At 43.9% G+C, this 26,606-nt stretch overlaps 1 protein-coding gene across 2 annotated transcripts in view; it reads left to right on the top strand.

Moving 5' to 3' along the window:
- The window catches only part of arhgef18b (rho/rac guanine nucleotide exchange factor (GEF) 18b), a 65,763-nt gene that overhangs the window by 27,826 nt on the left and 11,331 nt on the right, over positions 1-26,606 (top strand). For both annotated transcript variants that reach the window (XM_084067061.1, XM_084067060.1), the window contains exons 10-28: positions 491-558; positions 1,329-1,374; positions 2,861-3,089; positions 5,218-5,324; positions 6,905-7,045; positions 9,688-9,938; positions 10,523-10,648; positions 10,748-10,865; positions 11,437-11,691; positions 11,954-12,030; positions 12,263-12,441; positions 12,574-12,647; positions 13,342-13,527; positions 13,721-13,867; positions 14,469-14,575; positions 15,179-15,250; positions 15,609-15,656; positions 18,197-18,478; positions 20,644-20,793. In XM_084067061.1, the coding sequence (XP_083923187.1) occupies positions 491-558; positions 1,329-1,374; positions 2,861-3,089; positions 5,218-5,324; positions 6,905-7,045; positions 9,688-9,938; positions 10,523-10,648; positions 10,748-10,865; positions 11,437-11,691; positions 11,954-12,030; positions 12,263-12,441; positions 12,574-12,647; positions 13,342-13,527; positions 13,721-13,867; positions 14,469-14,575; positions 15,179-15,250; positions 15,609-15,656; positions 18,197-18,478; positions 20,644-20,793 (2,663 nt within the window). The remainder of the gene's footprint in view (positions 1-490; positions 559-1,328; positions 1,375-2,860; positions 3,090-5,217; positions 5,325-6,904; positions 7,046-9,687; positions 9,939-10,522; positions 10,649-10,747; positions 10,866-11,436; positions 11,692-11,953; positions 12,031-12,262; positions 12,442-12,573; positions 12,648-13,341; positions 13,528-13,720; positions 13,868-14,468; positions 14,576-15,178; positions 15,251-15,608; positions 15,657-18,196; positions 18,479-20,643; positions 20,794-26,606) is intronic.

A 26,606-nucleotide genomic window follows, 5' to 3' on the forward strand; every position in this document is an offset into this window, starting at 1 on the left:
CTTAATGATTCGGGTTCTGTTTGTAAATAACCTTCCCATACCGGTTAAACTGATGTTTAACCGATATTAAAAAAATGGGGGCAAAAAAAAAAGAAAACTTAATTTTATTTAAATTTCAATTTAAAAACGTTTCACTCATAAGCAAACAAATTCAAAAAATAAAATTATTTAAACAGTTAAGCCCTTGTACAAAATGTAAAAAAAAAAGCAGATCTACAAGCTCATGCCTTTGATCTTAGATAGATATTTTTGAACAGTTACACCCATAATGACATGCCCAAAATAGGGACGCCATGTTGAAAGTGGTTACAGATCAGGACATAACAGCTCTTTGTCGTCAAAAAGGTCAAATAATGACGATTATCACCTAGACCAGTCGGGCTCTATTCCTGACTTGTCCACTATGTGTATTGTCTGGATGGAGGCCAAAGAAAACAACTGAGGTTGTACAGTAAAGTCTTGACTTTCCCATTTTTTTGCTGACTTTCAGATTGTGCAGTGAATGTTCACAAGAGCTGCAGGACTCTGCTGGGTGACTGCAGCAGCACAAGGAACAAGGTAAGAAAAACAACAGCATATACTGTAACATACTGTAGCTAATGTTGAGTCTTTTTGTCCCTTTCCCTCAGGCCCAAACCATTTCTTAAAAGTGTCACGTCAATACACTTTTAAAACTCATGTTTAGCTGTCATTAGGGCTGTCACGACCATGAATGTTTACGTGACGATTAATTGTCACACACATAATTGCGATTTAACAATTGAATTGTGTTTTTGGCATTAGATATTGGAACATATAAATAACATTGCATTTCTGTTTGGCTTTATGCATCGTAAACAAAAGTTGCACTGGGCAGACATGACAAATACACAAAGGAACACGTTTAATAACTTTATACTTGTAAAAAAACGTAACAATTGTGGAAATAGCTGATCTTCATTGCGACACGTTGTGAGCTTGTAAATCTGTTATTTCCCCAATACTTTGAAAATGTTTGAAAATGTATGGACATTTTTCAACATGGAAACAATTATGATGATTATGCAAAAATAATTGTATCAGCTCACTCAGCTGATGTCAGAGTTGAAAAACATTACTTCAAACAATCAAAATATAAACAAAACCATTGTTGCTGAGAGCCATGGTGCCAAGTTGTTGAGAAGCACTAATAGTGTATAGTAGCTGGGACCGTGTATTGCAGTACTGTGCAGTACTGTGAAAAAATGATGGCTATTTATTTTATACTATAATTTTCATTAAAAACAAAATTCACATGCTGTTCGAAAGAATGCCTTCCAATAAAGGCTGTCCTTTTTTGTCCTCTACAGAGAGATTCCCCGCAAAGGACTTCATCAACAGCCTCTCCCAACCTTGGTGAGCACATGCATATAGTATACAGTAAATACTAGACACACACACACACACACACACACACACACACACACACACACACACACACACACACACACACACACACACACACACACACACACACACACACACACACACACACACACACACACACACACACACACACACACACGTACACAGGTAAATGATGGGAGGGTTGGCTTGAAGTCGGAGGCTATAGTTATTGTGTCAGTCCCACTGTGTTCAATTAAAAGGTTCTGGTAGCTTCTCAGGAGGAGCCTTGCAGAGGATTAGTGAGGTGTGTGTGTGTGTGTGTGTGCGCGCGCAGGGACGAACCTAAAATACACAACTACAGTGTACATGAGTATACTTTAAGTTTTTCAAAAAGGAGATTTATTATGGGTTTTGAAGCTAGCCTAAATGTTTCCCCTCTCAGACTTAAACCCATTGAGAAGATGCAGCCATGAATACATTCCTGAATATTAAAACTATCGTTGGGGTTGTGCTAGGAACGATTATAAATGATGGGACTCAACATGTTAATAAGCTCTGCGTTGAAAAACAGTGGACCTATCCATTCAAATAAAAGTTCAGGCACAAATAACGCCTTTGATTGGAGCCACAGGAGACGGCGGTGCAGAGACAGAGCAGTAGCTCCAGACAGTTATTCTCCTATAGAGATTATCCTCTCAGCTGGAGCGCCCTTACCTCCAGCTGAATCCTCTCACCTTCCGTACTGACCAATCAGTGGCTGGGGGGGGGGGGGGGTCAGGGAAACAACGAGAAAAACAACTGGGAGGGATCGGCGTGGAGAAGAGATGAGTAAAAATGTGAAGGACATGCGTGGTGTTGGTTTCTAGAAAGTACCAGATGAGATCAGGCATGGGGGCGGGTCAACTGGAGCTATAAATCTGTTAAGTCTGTCCGCTGGGCGGTGTCTGGCACACAGCATCACCTTGCGTCCGGACTCTCCTGCATCCCATCTGGTCCCAGCCTTGCTTTGATTAGGACCGAAACCTACTGCTCTCACAGAGATACACTGCGGCTAGCTTTGTCTTTGTCGTCATTATACTGAACTGCAGCTACTATTCTGCACTTGACTGATAGTAAGAAATGGAGGTTGCGGTAACCAAGGGCAGTAGTCGTGCCACAAGATCATCATCCTCCTCTTCCTCCTCCAACTCGTCCTGGGGGCCGTCCAACAATTTTGGGGCTCGGGTATTAATGCACCGTGACCTCATCACCTGCCGCTTCTTGGGATCCTTCCCCCGATCCTGGCTAGAGAAGTATGGGGGGCGTGGGGGGGGCCATGATGGACAGAAGTCCCACAAGAAACCACCGGCGTCCTCGTCCTCCTTCCGTTCCTCCTCTTCTCCTTTTCACTGGTCATCTGCTCATCTCTCCCTGTCCCCTCGTTTCACCTCCTCCTCCTCCTCTAATCGCTCCTCTCGTTTTCTTCCCTCACCCATCTCTCGTCTTCCATCCCTAGCGCTGAGAGAGCGGGACAGGGAGCGGGACCAGAGCGGCCCAGCGTCGGCCCAGGCCGTGAATGGCCCCCCGGGTTCGTCTCGCACCCCAGGCATGACCCTCACTTCGCGGGCAGCCTGCACTCAGCCCACCACCGCGCACGTCTCCAGCGTCCCCACCACCGCCGCCTCAGCACCTCCAGGCGGATCGTCCAGCTTCAGCCACCATCTCCGTAACAACAGCAGCTCAGGGTCAGTACCTCGGCCGTTTTGTCTGTTGTTGTTCTTAACCTTCACAGGTATTCTCATGTGTATGACAGCAGGGGTTCTCAACCTGCGGGTCGGGACACATGCTTTTGGGGGAAGGGGGGGGGGTTCCCAGATCGACCGTGAAGTGACAATGTAAGGACTTTTAAGACCTTTTGTAATACCTAAAAAAAGGGAAAAAAGACCATTACCGCATCAAAACGAATGAAAAACTATACTATAAAAACTGGTCAGACATTGGCCAAATTGTCAAATAATATAAGAAAGAGGACAAAAATATGCTATTTTCATAATATTTATCTGTGGAACCGAGTCAAACAAAATGTAATGCCTCAACTCCTACAATTCCAAGTGCTTGTCAGGGTGCGGGGGTCCCAAGTTCAAATATGATTATTTTAGGGGGTCACGGCCTGAAAAGGTTGAGTATGTAGCTGTATTACAAGCACAGCTTATTTGCACTTTGCACTGTTGAGGGCATTTATTTACTACTACCACCACCACTGAACAATCTGGCTCCCCCTAACTCTTCGACCTCCTCAAGCGTCATGTCCCCTCGCGCTCCCGCAGGTCTGGTGACGGCAACCTCTTTGAGCTCCCCAAGACCAAGCACCATACGTGGGGCGATGGGGCTTTTGGTTTTGCTGCCCCAACCCTCTGGAATGCACTCCCCAATACTGTCAGAGAAGCCCCCACAGCCCCCAAACTTTCAAAACCACTCTTTCAAAAACCCACCTCTTCAATATGGCTTCCCCCAGTTAACTGCACACCCCCCTTCCATAGTCTTAGCCTTTTCTTAGTGTTTTTCCTAATAAAGTTGATCTTCTTTTGTCCCCCCCCCCCCCCCCCCATGTAAAGTGTATTTGGGTACTTAGAAAAGCTCTATATAAATGTGAGATATTATTATTTTGAGATATTAAGGCTGACTGACACTGTATATATACATACTGTAAATTGGTCTAATATTCTCTTGATAGTTTATACATATATATATTCATTTCCAATAGATATATATTCATTCAATATTAACTGGTGATAGGTTGAATATTTATATTTGATTATAGTTGATAGAATATATATACGACTCAGTCAGACCAAGTGCAGATGGCTAGTGTCACTCTTCTTTGTCTTATCTTATCGTCACACTTACCACAGAGAAGTTATAAACCATTGCCCGATAAATTTCCCCCCATAATTTTATGTTTGTAGGATTTGCTGCGTTTAAATACTGGCTAATTACAGAATTTAGTTGTTCCTGCTCAAGCCTTAACAGTATTAAAATATGCCATCCTATGATGTATATTTACGGCTAACAAAACATACCGAAGCACAAGTGTCACTTTGAAACCAAGTCTGTTCTCCAAATGAGTTTGTGCAGATGTGTTCACTCTCCTGTCCTTCTCTGTACTGAGACAGAGGAGAGAAAGCAGGAGAGGCAGGAAAGGTGTTAACAGTGAAAAACAGAGGAGTGCGGAAGAAGAAGGCAAAGCTACAGAGAAATAGAGAGAATAAACTTAACCCTTTAAGACCGGGGAAGCATCTGTGTCATTTTTAGATTTTTTTGGCTATTAAAAAATAGCAGATCTACAAGCTCATAGTGCTATGAGCTTGTAGATCTGCTATTTTTGAAAGAATCGTGAAAATGTATGCAAATCTTTAAATATATAGTTTTTAAATTGAACATTTGTAACCCAAATCTTTGCTTCTGGGGGTCCCTGGAACAAAATATTTTAAGTTGGGGGTCCGAGGCCAAATACATATAATTTGGGGGTCCTTGACATGAAATATTTTGAGAACCACTGATGAAGCAGCATAGGTTTTTTCAAAAAACTGTTAGAGATTTAGAAGACATTTGTAGAATCCCCCAGAAGCAAAGATTTGAGTTACAAATGTTCGCTTTAAAAATATATATTCAAAGATTTGCACGAAATGTCCATGATTTTTCCCCAAAAAATAGCCAAAGAAATCTAAAATGACAGAGATGTGTTCCCGGATTGAATGGGTTAAATAAAAAGTGAGACTTGCGGAAATGGTAGAATTTGACTGAAGTAAGTTATTAGTAGAATTTGACTACAGTATACAGTACCACTCTGGACGTATGGTTGTCTTCCCTCAGGTCTCTGCCCGGGGAGATGGACGAGACCGACACCAACCGCTTAAAACGCTTCAACGAAGACACCGTTTCCATCGCTCCTTCCACCACAGAGTCCATTATCGTAGAGGGTGAGTTGACTGGCGTATATTCAGCGGTTGGTGATGAATACCTGAGATAAGTTGCCCCCAGCAGCCTTGCTAGGCTTGAAGATTTGATTAATTGAAATGATAGCATATACGTTACATCAACTCCATTTCATAATTAAGAATGTTATAGAGTTGTAGCAGCGGTGGTTTAGCATGTTTGCAAACTGTGAAGCATGCTCTCAAAGTGCACCCTGCTGTGAGGTTTCTTTTCTGTGTGTTTTATAGCGACCAGAAGGGCTCTAGAGGCCTAAGTATATACAGTGCATTTTTGCACAGTAATGAGCAGGGCAAATGTTTGTCTTGGCTTACATATAAGGTGTCTCAACACTTAGGAAAATACACTTCAATTATCCTTGACACTCATTAATATCAGCATCGGCCGCACAAATCCACTATCACTTGGGCTGTCCTGTCTTCTCGTAATGTTTTATTATAATTCAGCAGATGCCACTGCAAAGTGCATATACAGTAGGGGAAACACTGGGAGGGTTAGTGTGTCGGTATGATGTCTCTTTTAGACAGGGAGGAGAATGTATGTGGGAGTCACAAGTCACCTCTCACTGTCTCATTAAGCGTGAGTGTGTGGGAGAGAGAGAGGCTGACTGGGTACTATCTTGCATATTATTTGCCTGCTGCTGTGTTACAAGGCATGTTTTAATATTAGACACACCCTTTTTATGAAAGAGCTACTGTACTTCCGCGCAGCAGCAGATCTGCTCTTTTCTAAAAGGCTCTCCCAGTAGGATTTCAATCATTGTATATCTCCTCCTGAGACCCAGCAATTCATTTTTGTCCTCTGTAGTGGACATCACTTTTTGCTTATTTTCTCTATTACTATACATGTGACTCTATTGAGTCCTGTTGTTTCTTTATACACGAATCCACGGCGCGCTGCCCTGCGCGCCGCCATTGCTGCGGTCTTACGTCCGCGTAGCGTTCAGACCGCAGCAATGGCTGCGCGCCGTGGATTCGTGTATAGAGGATCTCCGAGGCTATCCAATGATGATATCAGGTGTGGGGGTGTGGCCACACCCCCGACATGGCCGCACGCCCACTCATGATACATCATTGGAAAGCTATGGTTGTCCTCTGTACGGAACAGGACTCAATAGAGTCACATCCATGTATAGCATTGGAGAACATTTATAAAAAGCTGATGCTGGGTCTCAGGAGGTTGTTCTCAAACTGTTTTATTTCACAAACCCCCAGTTTGACATGCAATAGTCCACCGGACCCCCATTTGATATGAGTTCTCTGGGACTCCAATCTACACTGTAAAATCCTCTGTGTTAATTTAACTCTGAATGTAAGAACCATGCTGTTCCCATGTGAAACTGGAGAGCCACATGATTCGATTTATTTTACTTCCAAGTTGGGCCTGTTAGGCCTGTTATTGTACAAACACACCATTGTGTCCAACTTATTATTTATGCCAACTGGAGCCTGTACCACTACTGGAGGAACAGAAAAAAATACTCTCATACTTGTAGACAGATTAGGGTTCAATAGATTTGATCACTGCAGTCTATCATGGTTACTGATGCCTTGGTTCCTTCCGGCAGATGTTCACTATGCAGCAGTGCGAGCTGATCTGGAATCAGACGCTCAGGACCTGGAAGCCGAGTCCTGGAGTATTGCGGTCGACCAGCAGTATGTGAAGAACCTTACTAAAGAAATGGTGAAGAGACAAGATGTGATCTACGGTGAGTCTATATTGTCAAGATTACATGATCTGTATGGGGGAAAGTTCCTGCTCACCACTGTGGAGTCTAGAGCAGGGGTCTTCAACAGGGGGTCTTGGACCCCTAGCGGGTCCTCAGAGTTACTACAGGGGGTCTGCCAAATCTTTGTGTGATGTTTTTTTTTTTACCTTAACCACTTGAACCCTAGCATCCCTTTTCTGAGGAGAACTTTAGCCAAAAATAGCAGATCTACAAGCAGATCTACACGCCTCGAGCTGCGAGGCGTTGTGAGCTTGTAGATCTGCTATTTAGCTATAAATCTGCTATTTATTTAGCTATTTTTTGGCAAAGAGGTGTAGGGGGAAAAAAGAGCAGACCAAGTAAACAAAAAAGGTTTAATCTAAAACACAATTTTATGCAATATAGAGGGGGTCCCTGCTTCATCTCTCACTCAGCTAGGGGGTCCTTGGCCTGAAAACGTTGAAGACCCCTGGTCTAGGGGTTTGAACTCTCCATGGTGCGTCTGGCATGGCCGAGCGTCCAACGAATGCAATTCGCCGCGTTTGGGGTGGAAAGCTGGCAGGGGAGGGCGAACTCTTGACTGTTGCTGCACTAGAAACTCTTAAAGTTTGGTCAGCTTTTCAGCAGGGAGAAGAACTAGCTCAGATAGTGTGTTCCTCCGCATGTGTTCACTCCTCACTCTCAAGAGAAAAGAAGTGGCTGACAACTTCATGTGTGTCACAGGAGACGTGCTCATCTAGACCAGTGGTGCCAAAACCGTTTAGCTCGAGACCCAAAAGAGAAATTGTATGTCCCCGGGACTCAAACTAGTGAAAATAGCCGATCTACAAGCTCGCAACACGTCACGATGCGAAGTGTTGTGAGCTTGTAGATCTGCTATTTTCACTACTTCTTAAAAGTATTAAAGGATATCATTTTTATTTTATTTTATGGAATACTTTTTGAGTGGTGCCAACCACTCCTACATTTGACTGTGTCCGTATGTCCGTCCGTCCGTATGTCCGTCCGTATGTCCGTCCGTATGATTGGTCAAGCTTCACGTGACAATATGTTGTCACGTGTCACGTGACAACATATTGTTGCTGATTGCAACACAAGGATGCAACCAGTTACACTTTCAAAGGCACCACTCTCTTCACGCTGGGTGTGATTTTTTTTTTTAAACATTTGAATTTATTTTTACTTATGAAAAATGTTAACATTTTTGTGATCTTTGTGATTTTTTTTATAATCTTTTCAAATAATAAAAAAACAAATTTAGGAACCAAGAAATAAAGGGGTATTTACTTTAAAAATTGGTCCGCGACCCACAGGGAAACAGTGATCTAGACCCTCCCACATGACCAACTGTAGGTTTTAGCAGTGACACGTGTGTGGGAAAAGTTGGGAATTGGGATATTGACAACATTTTGTATATTATATAAAAAATGCTGCTATTTGTCCCAAAGTGACCCAAAAATATTGCTATTTTTCTCAAAAAGCTTTATACCCTGTACATGTAACACGTATATAACGACGCAATGGGACATAGCTCTGTTTACACAATGTACCCCCTCCAACTGTATATACCTTCCCCATTTTCAACTGTTTTTATTATATTTTGACACTTGACACTTTGGCTACCTAAACTTATGTTATCTCATGCCAATAAAGCTCATTTGAATTGACAATTGAATTGACAAAATATGGGGGGGAAAGGCTTCATGATCTGGTTATTGCTGTTAGAGTTGGTTCTTGGTTCTAGGTGCCTACATTACATTAAAATGCCAATGACATACCTGCTCTCACCTCACCCACTAGCCTTTCCTCTGACATGCACGGCAGAGTTCTACAGTACATACAGTAGGTGTACGAACCTAGTTTAATAACACAATACAACAAAATTGGCCGTATTTGTGGGTGGGAAGCCGGCAGGGGAGGGCGTTCTCTGTTGCTGCAATAGTGACTGTAATAGTGACTGTTTGCTGCAATCCCTGTTCAGTAGGGAGTAGTACTGGGAGGGACAGTGTGTTCCTCAACACATTTTACACTCACTTGGTGAAACTTCTCAAAGTCAGGTGAAAAGAAGCAGCTGGCAACTCCCATGTGTATCAGAAAATGAAAAAGAAGATAACAAATTTACAAGAAGGACAATTATTAAGAGAAACAGAAATTAGATACTAGTATCAACATAATAAGGACCATACCGGTGATCTGGCATGTTTAGCCCGTTGACTATGACTACAGGTATACAAGTCATTACTGCTTAACATTTACTGAAGCACACAATTGGTTTGTTTGAATTTTGGAGCCACTGAATTCCATTGATTCCAGTATTGTATGAAACTCCGCTTGCAGAGACTTGAAACTTGCTTGAGATGGGTAATCCAACATAAACAATTCCACATGGGACTGAAACTTTATTTATTGATATGACGTCATATACGGTTAACTGCGGTTAACTGCCCACAGTCCAAAGGTTAAACATTTACCAAAAAAGGTCCAAATGGCCATCTAATGTTCATGTACGATAATATGGCTGAAGCTCTAAATAGGAAACAGCATTGACCATTGAGTTTGTGAGGACACCATAGAAACCATAGTCCATTGGATGCCTCTAAAAATAAAAGTAGCATTAATAATGTTTCTGTGCCTTGATATAGAATTGATGCAGACAGAGATGCACCACGTGAGGACCCTGAAGATCATGCTGTGCGTGTACATCCAAGAGCTGAAGGAGAACCTACAGATGGACCCGGGCAGGTTGGACTGTCTCTTCCCTCGGCTGGAGAAACTTCTGGAACTCCACACCAACTTCCTGTCCCGCCTCAAAGAACGCCGTCGAGAGGGCCTTCTGTCACCCAATGACAGGAACTACTCTATCAATAGACTGGCCGATATACTGATCACACAGGTAGGGAGGCGACAGTGCATGCAGATATTCACGCACACACATGCACAAGCCAAGGACACTGTTCAAGATTATTTACATACATACCCAACATGACATGCATACACTAGGTTGTTCGCACAAACATTAACCCATTCAATCCGGGAATGCATCTCTGTCATTTTAGATGTCTTTGGCTATTCAAAATGGCAGATCTACAAGCTCATTGCGTGGCACTGTGAGCTTGTAGATCTGCTATATAAAATCGTGAAAGTATTGCAAATCTTTGAATGTATATCTTTTTTAAATGGAACGTTTGTAAAATATTTTGTTCCAGGGACCTCCAGAAGCAGACATTTTAGTTTAAAATGTTTAGATGTATATTATATGTATATATTCAAAGATTTGCACAAATGTTTTCCAAAATAGCAGATCTACAAGCTCATAGCGCGGCACTCAGTGCCGCGCTATGAGCTTGTATATCTGCTATTTTTGAATAGCTAAAGAAATCTTAAAATGACACACAGATGCGTTCCCGGTCTTAATGGGTTCAGACAACAGAATAATGAGCCTTCTGGGCATCAGAGATGACTGTTTTTGTTCTCCAGTTCTCAGGTGATGTAGGAGACAGGATGAAGGAGTGCTATGGAGATTTCTGTAGCCACCACAACGAGGCTGTCAGCTACTACAAAGAACAGCTGCAAAACAACAAGAAGTTCCAGCACCTCATACGAGTGAGCATTGGCATTCTTCTGCTTTCATTTGAAATCCACTATCTGAGAGGGAAAGTTTCCTATTCTAAAATACGGTTCTGCTCTGTTTTTACCTGTCAGAAACTCAACAATCTGTCCATTGTGCGGAGGTTAGGAGTGACCGAGTGTATTCTGCTGGTGACGCAGCGCATCACCAAGTATCCAGTGCTAGTGGAACGCATTCTACAAAACACTGAAGGTAAAGTGCGCTGCGCACATTCTCAAGTCCTTATTTCTTGCCTCACAACTTAATCTCTGGGTTCCATGACAGCTAAGCTACACAGAAAGTGAAGGTAGTTTTTGCAAAATAACTCCCAGCCCTGAGTGGATGATGATGAGAAGGAAAGTAGAGTATTGCGGTCTCATTCATTTAGTTATAACTTGCTTCGGTAGTGGCATCAGGGAGAGTCTTGCGAATTGCTCCATCTAAGCCAGTGGTTCCCAAACTGTTTAGCCTGTGACCCAAAAGAGAAATTTGATGTCTCCCCGGGACTCAAACTAGTGAAAATATTTTCTCTTTCGCTTAAAAGTATTGTTTAAATTTTGTTTAAATTGTATTTATGAAATTCTTTTGAATAAAAAGGTTTGAATTTCTCTGTATTGAACAACTCTGAATATTTTGTATTTTATTTTTTGAAAAGAATAAAAAAGAAAACAAAAAAGGGGTGATATTTACTCGTGACCCACAAAAATCGTTCCGCGGCCCTCAATTGGGTCCCGACCCGTTGTTTGGGTACCACTGATCTAAGCTGTGTGCGTTGTGTCTCCAGCCGGTACTGAGGAACATGAGGAGCTGACCCGGGCGCTGGGTCTGATCAAAGACACCATCGTCCGGGTTGACACACTGGTCAATGTCTACGAGAAGGCCTCTCGACTGCGGGACATCCACAACAAGATGGAGCCCAAGGTGCTGGGCAAGTTCAAAGATGGCCGCGTGTGCCGCAGGGAGGACCTGGCGCAGGGCAGGAGGCGGCTCCTGCACGAGGGCACCGTCAACTGGAAAGCTGCCTCTGGTAGACTCAAAGGTACTGATATACTGTCATGCTGTTGTCCGGTAGTGTGCTTATGAACGGTGATCTAGTCTATGTAGTACTGGCATTAATCTTGTTTAGGGAGACATTGTCATTGCTAAAAGCCATGCATAATGCCTAACATATACGTAGTAGGTATAATGTGTCAAACCTTTTTATTTTGATAATTGGACAAATGTTTATCAGTGTATGGCTTTCATATATCAATGTAGCTACATTGTGTGGTACAGGCAATTTCATATTTCCACCCCTGTAGAAATTCTGGCAGTGCTGTTGTCCGATGTGGTGCTCTTGCTGCAAGAGAAAGACCAGAGATATGTGTTTGCTACAGTGGTGAGTAGTTTATCCCTATATGCTATTTATGTGTAGCATGACAACTACTGCAGTCAGGTGTAAATGAGAACGCATTATCCCTGTTGGACATTTGATACCATCAGAAATCTTTTCACTTCTGTTTCAGTTCAGAATATTTCAATTCATGACTTAAATATCAGTCAATCAATTTACACAACAGACGAATGATCAGAAATCATGTCATTTCTCGCTCGCGCTCTCTCCATTCTAGGACAACAAGCCGCCAGTGATCTCTCTCCAAAAGCTGATTGTCAGGGAGGTGGCTCACGAGGAGAAGGCCATGTTCCTCATCTGTGCCTCCTCCAGTGAGCCGGAGATGTACGAGATCCACACCACTTCCAAGGAGGAGAGAAACACCTGGATGAGCCACATTCGACAAGCTGTCGAGAGGTAAACCACATTTAACACGGAGACGCAAAATGTTGGCCGCACATGTTCTCCTGAATTGCACCGCCTTTAAGTACTAGAGCAATACTCCTAAAGTGTGTTAATGATCCACCACTCTCTCCTTCTTGTCCACAGCTGTCCACATACTGAAGAGAGGCTGTTCAGTGAGGAGGAGGAGGCACGAGCTGCCAGGTTTAAAGACTTCCAAGGTAAACTAGCAAATGACTTGACAGTGAGAATAACAGCAGAACCTTAATGAGGAATAATACCCTGTCTTCAGCGGCTCAGCATCAGGAATGAAGGACTATGGGGCAGTTGCTGTGGTCAAACGTTGTGGCATGTGTGTTATTAACACAAATGGCCTAGTGGAAACAACGTAAACATCAGGTCGTAAATGACAGGGTTGCCAGACAGGAGGTTAAGACCTGAGATTGATGAGCAACACTCCTCTCTAAAAGATTACATATCTTCTGCTTGTAGTGCTCAGAGTGCTCTGCAAAAAAACAAGAGTGTTTGAAGCACGATGCTTGGCCACTGGGAAGGAGAGTGCTGTAGCGTGTCGTAACCATAGAAATGCATGGCAGCTAAAAAACAAAAACACACCTTCTGTGGACACTTCCCCTAAAATTGCCTTCTTTGCCCACTAGGAGGTGCTCATGCATCACACTAATCTGAAAAATCATCAGGTTACTTTAGTTTTCAGTGGATTTTTAAACTTTTGTCATTGAGGGATCCAGGTTCATCATAGCATGTAACTACTTTTATTTATGCGTCTGTTTGTTTGTTTTTATTTGTTTATGGTGGTTTCATGACAAAATGTCAGATCCTCATCCAGGGTAAGAAGTTATAAAAGTGGCCATATGCTATTCCACTTCATTCACAAATTCCTTTCCTAACTCCCAGAGCGTCTGAGCCAAAAAGACACGGTGATCATCCAGGCTCTGACTGAGAAGCTACAGCTTTTTGCAGACATGGCAGAGTCTGTGGCCGGGCTGGAGGACACTGCCTCCCGTTCCAGGCTGCTGCTCCGAGGTGACGCCTCTGACCTCCAGCAGGGGGAGACCTTGCTCAAAGGAGCCATCACTGAGGGTAGGACACACAGAGGCACTCTCAGACAAAGATTCACAACGTGTTTCTCATTGTTCTCCACACAATTCCCCAGAGAATTGCAATTGGCAACATTAAATTGTGTGAATTTTACGTGTACTGTGCCCACATGAATTGCCAGTTTACGTTCTGTATATACTTGTACATCTATGTATTTCCCATCCCTCCATCCCAGTGGAGAACCTTCAGAAACTGCTGCAGTCCGGAGTGAGGGAGGAGGCTCCAGCTCCGCGGTCAGAGGAAGGGAACACCTCCGGGGCTCTGCCCAGGAGAGCAGACACCTTCGGGGGCTACGATAGCAGGCCAGCCATCCTCCACAAGAGTGAGTCCAGCGCACACCACGCTCTGAGGAAGTCCACTTTCTAAAGGCCTTTATACCTGCTATTCTCAACTACAAAAATAAATGGGAGAAATTCAAGCCTGTTTGTTGTTTCCATTGAATTTATTGACTGATATAGATAGTTATTTAGTCAGTTGGGTATTTAGTTTTAGACTTGGTGCACAAACATCAGCAACAAAACACCATGTTGGGTGCATTCTTATACGTCTATTCACCTGTTTCCTAGGCTGTGTGTTTTCCACTTCCTGTCGATTTCATTGGATATCATTGGTCATCTGACCAGTTTCATTGGATCAAATCGACAGGAAGTGGAAAACACACAGCCTAGGAAACAGGTAATAGACGTTAATGGGCTAATGTTTGTTCATGTTTTGGTGTATCTGTTTGTTATATGCCTGTGTTGTGCTCGTCCATCTTTTGGTTTATTTGTGTATTTCTGTGTGTTTGTGTCTTTATCTGTGTCTTTATCTGTGTGTGTGTGTGTGTGTGTGTGTGTGTGTGTGTGTGTGTGTGTGTGTGTGTGTGTGTGTGTGTGTGTGTGTGTGTGTGTGTGTGTGTGTGTGTGTGTGTGCACGCGCGCCAGATGGCAATGTGAAGAAGAAGAAATCTTATGGTAGAGACAGGAGCCAGAGAGCCAGCTCTGACCCTCAGCTCAAAGAAATCTGTGGCAGCCACACCCTGGAGCAGACGGTGAGAGATCAACACACACACACCATGATGGTTACACATGTACCACTCTATACACACTATGACTACACACAGACTATCGGCATAGACATACACGCACCATATGCATTAAACACACACATAACATGTCACACATTTAAGGTGAACAAGGTGAACACACATGCAAGCACTACCCCCCCCTACCCCCCCCCCCCCAGGTATTTTCTGTAAATAACAATGTCCAGACCTAGCCAAGTCATTCGTCACAGAAAGTTTCCATGTCCTCATTTGACTTTAACCTTGCTCTCTTAGGTAACTGTGTTTGCTCATAAATAGATTAAGCCCTAAACACTGAAACAATATTTCCTGAACATCGGATTAACCTTAGTGCAAGATTCGGAGCCCTAAGAACCAGCAGACTGACAAAATAGGATGACCTCACTCTGGTGGAGCAAGCATAACCCAGCCATATTTCACACAGTCACCTTAAACACGCTGACTTTCAACCTTACTGATCCTACGTGTTAGTACAGTACATTATACACCATTTTGGTTTACCATCGGTAAGGTTTCTGTCACTGTTTTGTAATCTGTGTATGACTTGTTGTTGTCTATCTTGTTGCTCAGGTTGATGAGAGCTGCTGCTCTTCCCCAGCCAGCTGGAACCGCATCTGGTCCAACTCCTTCCCCGAGGCTGAGGTTAGCTCCTTGCTCTTATTTTATAAATCGTCAAGTGGATGTCATTGGCATCCTTTTCAGAGCGAAACACTGACAGCCAATCAAAACCCATCTGAATGTACAGGGCCTCACGTTCAACAAGTCACGTTCAGTACATCACCTACGTTCAACATGTTTACCGAACGTTATCGCTCAGTGTGGCTGCTCACAACATTCTCATTATGGTTATCATTCTTGGTGTGGACACATTACCAGATTTAATATTCAGATTGAAAATGTACATCATCTCAGTGGCTGGTTGATGGCATAAATTTGCTGCATTGCCTGGTGGTGGCATTGGTGGTTGTTTGACTTTTTGTTTCTGTTTTTGCCTTTTCAGTTCTTTGACAGAGTGCTGATGCTGTCCCAGAGACTCTACAGCCTACAGGTGAGACGTCGGTGTCACTAGAGACCATTAGGGGTGTGCCGATACACTAATTTCACGAAACGATACGATACGATATTTGGCTCACAACTTCGATACGATTTCGATACGATACGATACGCACTTTTTTTATTATGAAAATATATGGAGGAGAAAAAAAGAAAATGCAAACAAATAATTCTGTTTTTGCATTATTCAGACATGCAAACTTGTAGCTTTTCAGCTACAATAGCCGTTTTGAATCCAAATAGTATGACACCTGACCCGAAAAAAAAACATGTTGTCACTCTTTTCACTTCGGGGCCGTTTGCATGCCTGATTATTATGATTGTAAAAAAAAAAAAAAAAAAAAAAAAAATTTTTTTTTTTTTTCAAAAACGATATTTTTTTTTTCCAAAACGATACATATCGTCGCGAAAACGTATCGCGATATATCGCGGGACGATATATCGGCACACCCCTAGAGACCATGTGTCCTCCTCTGAATTAGTTTTCATGCCAACTGTAATGCATCTCACAAGACGAGCTGAACAGAAAATGGCTAATCTGTAGACCGGGTCAAACCCAGTATATGGCTAGACCTTTTATGGTCAGTTTGTGAAATTGTAGCACATTTGTTAGTGGGATAGTCAATGGAAGTGTCTATCTATAAAGGCACGGAATCTCTGTGTGTCCATGTGTCCCCCGCCTATCTCGAGAACCATCTGACTGACCGAATTCAAACTCGCTGTACGTATTGCCGAAGATGTGTGGGAGTGATGCGCCAAGTGGGAAGTCGGTCAGATCAGCTATGTTGGTCTGTCCGTGTCTGTTTTACGACAATATACACATCGACATGATGATTGACATCCCTGATGCCATCGATTTATCGTAATAGTATTGACGTCATAGACTGTCCTCCAAGTGCTATGATAATGGGTACTGCACTAAGTTCTCAGACCACGGGTACAAAGGTATTGCATAACCGTAGGGGCATGCGTTCCGATGGGCATCTTTTCGGTAGTTGGTGCCAGGATATTTGTTGTTGGAAGTGTGGTGAAATAGTATATCACATGGCATTATTAATGTTACTAAAGAAAAGGTTATGACTGTACAGTAGATGCAAGAGCAATAGTTTATATCATATCTTGGGTTGTTTGATTTGAAAGAGAAATTATTAATTAATTGTAACTATTGTAATTATCTGTTGACCGAGTCAGTCAGTCAATGACATGTGTCTGTAGGGCTGGTTCTTGCAGGTCCAGCCCAAAATCCTCAATATAGAAAAAGATGTTTTGATTGTCAGTGTTGGAAAAGATTGTCAAAGGACTTAAAGTGATAAATGGGGAGGGAAACATTTTTCTTTACTCTTTTCAACCAAATAGTGATGTAACCACTTTTGCTGCAGTCAACATTCCTAGTAATAATATTTGTTATTGCTGATGTTTGTATTTGGTTTACCCACATTCTACATTCATGCAGTTCATTTATCACACTAGACCAAGTGATGGTAACGTACCAAATACATGATGTTTACTTTTGGTGGTATTTGAAACGTGTATGAAAAATTCACTTGACGTTTGGATGGAAATATTAATATCATGTGTGAGGGGGGTGTACTGCATGTGAACCCCCTTTTGATCTTAGCTTGTGTTCTTTAGCTTGTGTGCGCTGTGAAAAATGAGCAGGACAGACACACTTTTCACACTTGACAAGCCTAGACGCCAGAGAGGAGTCTATGAGTTATCAGAAGGATGTACCAGTGAATTGTATGTTTTGATTTTGTTTTTCTGTGATACTGTTCAGCTGAACAGCAAAGGTGGTTTTAACCACATTCTCTGAGCTCTGCAGTGTGTGTTTAGTTTAGAAAATTAAAGCGTGTGCATACGCTCCCATAAACGTGGACATTTTTCATACTAGCAAGTCCGATGGTTGTAACTTGTAATGCAGGCTACTGGCCTCATGTCTGTGTGACACAGTGGCGTAAAGTAACTAATTGCATTTGCTCAAGTACTGTACTTGAGTATAATTCTGAGGCATTTTTGCTTCACTTGAGTATTTCCAATTTGCAATACTTTTACTTCTACTCCACTACATCTAAGAGGCAAATAATATACTTTTACTCCACCACAGACACCATCAGTCCTCTCTCTCTCTCTCTCTCTCTCTCTGTCTCTGTCTCTGTCTGTCTGTCTGTCTCTCTCTCTCTATATATATATATATATCTATAGAGAGAGAGAGGGAGAAAATAGCCGCTTCGCGACACATTGTGAGCTTGTAGATTGGCTATTTTCAAAAGATTTGTATACATTTTAAATATTGTGAAATGGGACATTCTGCATAATGAGTACTTTTACTTTTGTACTTTAAGTATATTTTTATATATTTTACTCAAGTACATTTTTAATTCTGGAACAGAGTATTTCTACATTGCGGTATTGATACTTTTACTTAAGTAAGACATTTGAGTACTTTTTCCACCACTGGTGTGACACTAGAAATTACCCAAACTGTCAGGAATCCTGGAACAAAAAAACAAAACTAAAACCTCCCACCTCCTCCAGGCCATCGTCTCGCAGCAGGACAGTCACATCGAGCTGCAGCGCGCCTCGCTGACCGAGAGGGCCGCCCTGCCGGGCCGGCACCGGGGGAACGTCTTCCTGGAGCAGGAGAAGCAGCGGACCCTGGCCCTGCAGCGCGAGGAGCTGGCCAGCTTCCAGAAGCTGCAGTCGCAACACCGCCAGGAGCAGCAGCGCTGGGAGAGGGAGCGGGAGAGGCACCGGCAGCAGGCCGAGGCCACAGAGGCCAGGCTCCGGCAGAGGGAGGATGAGTGCCGAAGGCTGGAGGTGAGAAAAGCAACACGCCACGGTGGTCTGCATGAATTCAAGTTCTCAGTCGCCACGACTGATTTCGGTCTCTTGGATTCCATAGAAGCCAGCATGTCTTTTTCGTTTTTTTTTCGGTTAATATTTTCAAAGATTGGAGCATTTGAAGTTGTGAAACTAGCAAAAATGTTTAGAGGTATTTTCCATAAAACCCTAATGCAGGGGTCTTCAACGTTTTCAGGCCAAGGACCCCCTAGCTGAGAGAGAGATGAAGCAGGGACCCCCTCTATATTGTATAATATTGTGTTTCAGATACACTTTTCTGCTCTTTTTTCCCTTGACACCTATAACTCTCTGCCAAAAATAGCAGATCTACAAGCTCACAACGCCTCGCGCTGCGAGGCGTTGTGAGCTTGTAGATCTGCTATTTTTGGCTAAAGTTGTCCTCAGAAAAGTGATGCTAGGGTTCAAGTGGTTAATGTAAAAAAAAAATCATATCACACAAAGATTTGGCGGACCCCCTTTAGTAACTCTGAGGACCCCCCAGGGGTCCCGGACCTCCTGTTGAAGACCCCTGCCCTAATGGTCTCGGATATGTCATAAAAGCAAAGGTTAAAGCCTCAATCTGTGATTTCTTCACCCGGTTGGGCAGTATGTAGAACAGCAGCACTAAAACATAAAAAAGATTCATTTGACATATAGTGTTAATTGTTTAGGAAACGGCGCTAGTGTGGGGAGGGCTCCTTTCACACTGTTTCACAAATCACATAATAAGACATGGCCATGCACATTCTTTCAGTCGTGAGATTTTATTTTGCTTTAATCCATGGGTCTGCTCCAGGCTCCAGCAGGGGAAACCACACATCCCATACTCTGAAAGTTGTTTATCCCATCATGTGTGAGTTTGTTTGGGGAGAAGATGCACAGCGCCGTGCCTGTGTGTGTGTGCGAGATGCGCGGATGGGCTTTTTCCAACCTCACTCATTATATCATCCTATTTATAGATCCGCATTCGCACCATTAGCCGCACCGCAGGGATACACATGGGATTCTATACATATTTGTACAAACAATGTCGCTCACCACTGTCGCGATCACCGATGTAGTGACTGTATGCATTATCCATAGTAACGGCATATCCAGTCGTTGGCAGGGTTAAGAACTTCACTAAATCACTCCCACGCCAAACTTTTATTCCTCTCTCCTTTTATTAATTTTGTTTTAAATCCTCCATTAAGTTTTTTTTTTTGGGAGGGGGGGCCGGGGGGGGGGGGGGGGGGGCTTTTATGCCTTTATTGACAGGACAGTACGCTGACAGGAAATGGGGAGAGTGATGGGGAGTGACACGCAGCAAAGGCCGTCGGGATTGTGACTTCAACCCGCGACACACTGTCAGGCTACACTGAGCCTAGGTGCCTGGACCGCTACGCCAGCGGTCCAGGCCCTCCATTAAGTTTGTCTCTCACTATAGCATTAGCTGCCTTTGCCGGCAAGGGGTCCTCCTTCCGCTTCAAAACAACAACGACAACGACGACAACAACAACAACAACACAGTGCACGCAAAGCACGTGTTTTAAGCGGCTAATTTGGACCTGATGGAAAATGACGTATTAAAATACTACAAACGCACGCACAGCAAGATTTCCTGCTTTTTAAAAGCTATAATAGGCCTATAGATAGATGTCATTAATTTATTTCCCGCATTATTTCACCCACGGTTTATCCAATGTGAATTAATAATTATATTTGATTGACCCAAACCCGCCCAAACTGTGGTTATCTGCGGCTCAAACCGCAATCTGCGCATCTCTAGTGTGTGTGTGTGTGTGTGTGTGTGTGTGTGTGTGAGTGAGAGTGACGTGAGAGCAAAATGGCCGCCGTGTAAATGTGGTCGATGGGGGGGGGGGGGGGCGGGGGGATGTTCCAGGGAGCCCCCAACAAAATGTGTGACGCGCTGCGAGCTTGTAATCTGCTATTTTTGAAAAGAAATGGAAAAATCCTGAAAGTGTTTTTTTTTTTTTTCACAAATCTTCTCTTCTGGGGGTCCCTGGCACAAAATATTTTCAGATGGGGATCCATGGCCAAATATAATACAATTTGGGGGGTCCTTGACATGAAAAGGTTTGAGAACCACTGCTATAGATGATGGAGCATCGCTAACGTTGACTCTCTCACCTGTGACACAGGAACGGCGGGCGGAGGAGAGGGCGGAGCTGGAGAGGCAGAGGGAGACGTACCAACAAGACCTGGAGAGACTGAGGGAGTCCACCAGAGCTGTGGAGAGAGAGAAGGAACGCCTGGAACACCAGAAAAAGATCAAGAGGAAGACCATCGAGGTGGGGATCTAGCCAGGGTGTCTGCAGGTTCCAAAATAGTCTTAAAATGTCTCAATTGTGTTTTCGGCGCCCCAGTACAGTGTAAAGCAATTATTGAAAGTGAAATTTAGTGCAATCGCTGCGATGATGAAATTCTAATGGCTGATAGCTGATAATAATGTCCAACCACTCTTAAGCAAAAATATTAAGATAACAGAACATTTTTAATTGACACCATACCAAATAGATGCCTTGACTGAGCAGCAACATTGATAACCCATTGCATTATTGGTTTGCTCACAATGATGGTACGTAGCGGAGCATGCATGTCTTAAGGTCTTGGTGAAGCAATTTTCCAAAGTCAATTTGGTTCTAATCCTGCACACACCAACTGAAGAAGGGTTGCAGTGAAGCATTCCACAGTTTACACATCATGAATGTACTGTACAACAGTATCATGTGTCAAAACGAGCCTATAACCCTGACTGGTGATGAGGGGAGTAAAGATAATAGATTACAAACATGGATGGTGGTGAATAGGTTGTTTGCAACCCCTGCCCCCCTCTCTCTCTCGCTCTCTATTCTTGCCTTTTTTATTTCTTTGCCTCCCTGCATCTCACCTTCCTTGGTGCCTTCCTTCATTCCATCCCCTGGGCATGAATCCTGTATCCACCCTACCTTGTTTCAACTCCCACAACCTGTTTATAGATGGGTCGACTGATACACACACACACGCACACGCACACGCACACACACACACCTGAACACAATTCAAACACTGGAAACCACCTATGCAGAGAACAGTCTTTCCCTTTACCTCTTTCTCGCCTTTCCTCCCTCTCTTTCTCTTCTTACCTCCATCTCTCTCTCTCTCTTCCTAGCTTTATGCTGCAACAATGCGGGGCATTGTTTTTGAGTTTCATGGGAGAGGAGCCTTAAAAAAAAAAAGATCCACTGACTGTAATTTCATGCTTGGTGTTAATAGATCTTTAGAGTAGCTACAGTTAAGTTACCCAATATCAGCCTCTTTAACGGCACTCTCACTGGTAATGTAAGGAGAGGGAAGGGAAATTCTGTAGCCATGAAGTTTCACCCATCTGATGTGGCATGTATGCATGCATGAATCTGTGCGCGCACATGGGCGCTGATGCATACATGCACACACTCACGTATATACGTGTGTACGTGTATATATATGTATATATATATATATATATATATATATATATATATATATATATATATATATGTATATATATATATATATATATATATATATATATATATATGTATATATGTATATATGTATATATGTATTGTATATATGTATATATATATATATATATATATATATATATATATATATATATATATGTATATATATGTATATATATATGTATATATGTATATATGTATATATGTATATATATATATCTAACTATATAAATGGCGACCAACTTCCGCACCCTCGGTGTCCACACCCCACAGCTCTGTTATCGACTAAACAACGCACCGCCAGACCACATCTCGCCAACTGACTCGCCACGCCGGCCGCGCTGAATTTACACCTCGCGTAGGGGACATCTCACTGCTCACTACAGCTTTTCCACCGCGCAACATAATTAATTCTACTCACCAAATGTCGGACAAAACGGAAGGGGAGCCAGCTTCGTACCCTTTACCGTGCGCACGACCTCATCACCACAACAGCACGCAGCCGCTGCGGGTTTTTTTTCCTTTTTTTCCAAACTTTTTTTTTGGTCACCATTTTCTCCAGGCACCATTTCTGGTGTAACGTCGGGTGTTTCTTTTCACCAGCCAATCACCTTTCACGTTGCCACGTCCGTTGCCACGTCGCGCTGACGTACGCTAAACAAGCGCTGCCGTGCGCACAATGCAAACGAGCCCAAAGGCGCGCAAAAATAAGCCGACCATTGCTTAGACACAAAGTCAGACCTGGCAACGCAGCCTACGCCAATCATGTGTGAGAGATCTACAAGCTATGGGGCAGAGACGCCACCGTATCTTAGCAACAACTACAGCGCTCACTCTCATTGGTCGTGTCACGCTAACAGCAGTCTCCAGACAATGGCATCGCAGACAGCTTGCTGTTACTGCTGTAGCCATCACAGGCAGTTGCAGCACGACGGACAGGGCGCTGTGATAGCTGCCATGTCGCTAACGCTAACCTGGTTGTCATGCCTGCAGCGGCTGTGCAATCACTTTGTCAACAATGCACGTTCGTGTGGTGAATGTCTATATTGCTGCTCAGTTCGTCCATTGTAGATGGTGTATGTTTGTGTGTGTCTTCTGGAGAACTATGTCGCTCCACAGCAACTACAGTAACTAACGTAATGGCAGGACCGCCCCGTGCAACGCATGTTAGCCTGCATTATGGTCATGTAGTAATTTCAGATAATTTCGCTCCGATTAGAGCAGTGTTTATCAACCCTTTCACGCCGCCCCCCCCCCCCCCCCCCCCCCCCCAAATACACGTACTTGATCTGGGACCCCCCCATTCTGTTTGACTCCGTTCCACAAGTAAATATTGTGAAAATAGCCGATCTACAAGCTCGAAACGCCTCACGTTGAGAGGCTTTGTAAGCTTGGAGATCGGCTATTTTCTACATGATTGCCTCTTTCTTACATTCTTTGCCAATGTGGCCGATGTTTTCATAGCATACTTTATTGACTACTTCTGTTGCAGAAATGGCCATTTCCTTTACTTTCGGTTTTTTATTGTCTCCGCCAGGCCGAAAGGCATGGCGCAAGACTATGTTTCACCCCCTGTCCGTCCGTCTGTGATAGCTAATCTCTCACATCGTTGACTTGATCGCAGCAAAATAACAGCCCGATGTGGAGAGTCAGTGAGAGCTGGATAAACGACGTAAAATGTGTCAAAAGGAGTCTGTACGGCTGTCGATAAATGAACACATGACGTCGGTGGGAGAGGAGATATTGTGTCTTTTGGACAAACAGCAGCGTGGTGCTGATGTTTGTTGTGTGAAGCAGCTTAATGTCAGAGTGTTTGTGTTGGAGCGCCTCGGTGCGGCTGCAGAGTTCATGTGCAACCTCTTCCAGAGAGACACAGAGACACTAGAAACTCTGCTGGGGAAAAAAAACACTGCTGGGCATTGACTTTCCTATGGACATTGATCTACACACTGCAGGTATATCTGCTACACACACAACATCAAACTACACACTGCAGGTATGATGCAGCGTTTGCATTACAGCCAGCATGCCAGCGTAGTTCCCATATGGTTTCAAGGTGGGCTAAACCATATGGACCCCATGTCAGCAATGTCAGCGGCATCCACTTCAGTCCCAACTGCGATGCCCATGCAGGCTATAAGTAGCTTCTACCTGGCCCTTAGGTGGGCCCCAACTAGCCATGTTTATGTGGGACCAAGGCGAGTCCTAACTGGGTTTGCCCATGCAGGCTTTAACTGGGTTCTACCTGGGCCCTAGGTGTACCCTAACCAACCACAGTGCAGTGCCCATCGCTCCAATTGTTGTGACGTCAGGGCTCTCAATACTGCACATTGGTGGAGGAGGAGGGGCCGCAGGGCGACCGCACACATCGCTGAACCAATGGTAGCCCACGGATGTTTCCTCTGTGGATTTACAATCTGCCCCTCTATGCCACATATCATCCGCACTACAGGGTCTTCACTGACCGAGCCACGGCCCCACTGACCCTCATGACGCTACGCCACTTAAACGTGCGGCAGCATGCGCTGGGTTGCCAGGTTTGCACAGCCTGCGCCAGAAACAAGCAACCACCTTCATGAAATAAAAAAAAACACCGAAATGGTCCGCAATGTTCCAGGGGTGTCCCCGCGCGTCCCAACACTCCACAGGGGGGTCAGTGGACCATCAGGGGGTCCGCGGACCCCCTGTGGACCCCCTGAAACATAACAAATATTATTTCTTCAAATTTTTCCCTTTTTCAAAAAAACTTTTCCACAGTTTCACTCCGGCGATTTGGGTCCCCCAATATACACACGGCCACGCTGGGCCCCGTGCGCGGCTGGGGTTGAGGGGGGCGTAGCCCCCCGAAACTCTAGTATATATATATATATACATACACACACACACACACAGATGTTTTTTATGCTTATAGGCCAGTCTGATTCGTGTTGTCTCCATTTTGAGCAAAGCATCTGACTGTGATGTCATCCCTATAGCTCTGTGCTGTCTGCCAGAGCTACTGTAACTGGCTGACACTGACAGGCGCCCGTCCAATTTATCTTATTGGACAGCGTCTCCTCCCTCTTGGCACAGAAGGCTGACTGAATGACTGAGAGATGACACAATGTAAGCCATTCAAGTCCCGACCTGCTCACAAGCCTGTGTTTGTTTGAGCAAAGCGTGCATTCCACTTATGCGTTTATGTTTATTTGCAGTATTTCAAGTTAAATGTTCATCACTGAGCCTACCAATATGCCGGTGTCGCCTGTCCGTCTACCAGTGTGGCTGTATTTCAAGACCTTTTGATGATACGCCTCAGTCACTTGGAGTCTTGACTAAGCATAACACACACACAAACAAACATCTGACATCTGACATGAATTACTGCCCCTATCCTGCCCTCATCATCTCATTACTGCAACAGGCAGGCCTTTCATTCTGCCAGGAGTTGTGCCTACAACCATTCTACGGGGGCTCCTGGAAAACCACAACTTTTGGCCGTCTGGAGTGTGCTGTATTCATTGGCTGAATTGAGCTAATATTATCGCAGGGACCCAGGTGATCCCTGGGGCAGCTTTCAGGTGAATCAGATTATAGTGTAGATTATAATGTAGTATGTTTCTTGTGTCTATGATTAGACCTGACTCTGGTCAAATCTTATCAACAACCCCATAGGCCCCCATGATGTTTGTTAGGGTAAGGGTATGATATGATATAGAGTTTGGGCATGTGCCTTGCATGTGCATGCTTTTCATGCCTTTGCATATGCACACATTCTGGTTTTGGGCACACATTCCTTTCTGCAATCGTCATACTAGTTTCTAAAATGCTGCCCTGGTGCCGCAACCGGGGGACTTTTTCTTGGCTGTGGTTCCACAGCATGTTTGGAGACGATTGTTGACCCCCCCTTTTTCTCCCAACATCAAACATGGTCTTTTTCATCAGCTGTGACCTCAGCATCTGCTCCAGGCTGCCTGATATCAACAGACATTTAATCACCACCACCCTTGAGTTAAGGCTCATCAACCAACCCACAGAGCTGTGATTTTAGACCCCCACCCATCATTAAAAAAAAAAAAAAAAAGCTAGCCATGTTATGTACGTGTGTGTGTGTGTGTGTGTGTGTGTGTGTGTGTGTGTGTGTGTGTGCACACAAGATGTGGCAGTTGTCCCAACACGTCTTGACTTCAAAAGAGCCTCTCTCTTTTAAAAGCGCTATCTCTCAACTGATCACACTTGGGTAATGTTACCACGGCACCCGCAATGGGGAGTGGTGCTCTGTTTTTTATTTGTGTTTTTTTTTTAAGTACTGTAACTGGTTGTGCCCACAGGGTCTGGAGAATGGGTGGAGGAGAACTAGTTGCGAAAGTGTCAGCTACCCTCTTCAAGAAGGAATGTTCTCACAGTCACACAGAGCAGAGTGCTCTTTTTTTATTGGCCCTCAGAGCAGGGAAAAGACCTTGGCTCCAATTGCTCAATAAGCCTTTTCAATGCCCGAAACAGCCCGCCCAGCACGGCATGACTCAACAGATGACAAGAAAGCCCCAAAATAATTTGCATCCTTTTAGATCTGCTGGTGATTTTATTCAAACCAGAGGTGGTTTGAATCCATCCTTCCAGTCAGGTGGAAGTCAATGTTT

Source organism: Gymnoscopelus microlampas (genome assembly GCF_963454915.1).
Source record: "Gymnoscopelus microlampas genome assembly, chromosome: 9".
NCBI classification, from domain to species: Eukaryota; Metazoa; Chordata; class Actinopteri; order Myctophiformes; family Myctophidae; genus Gymnoscopelus; species Gymnoscopelus microlampas.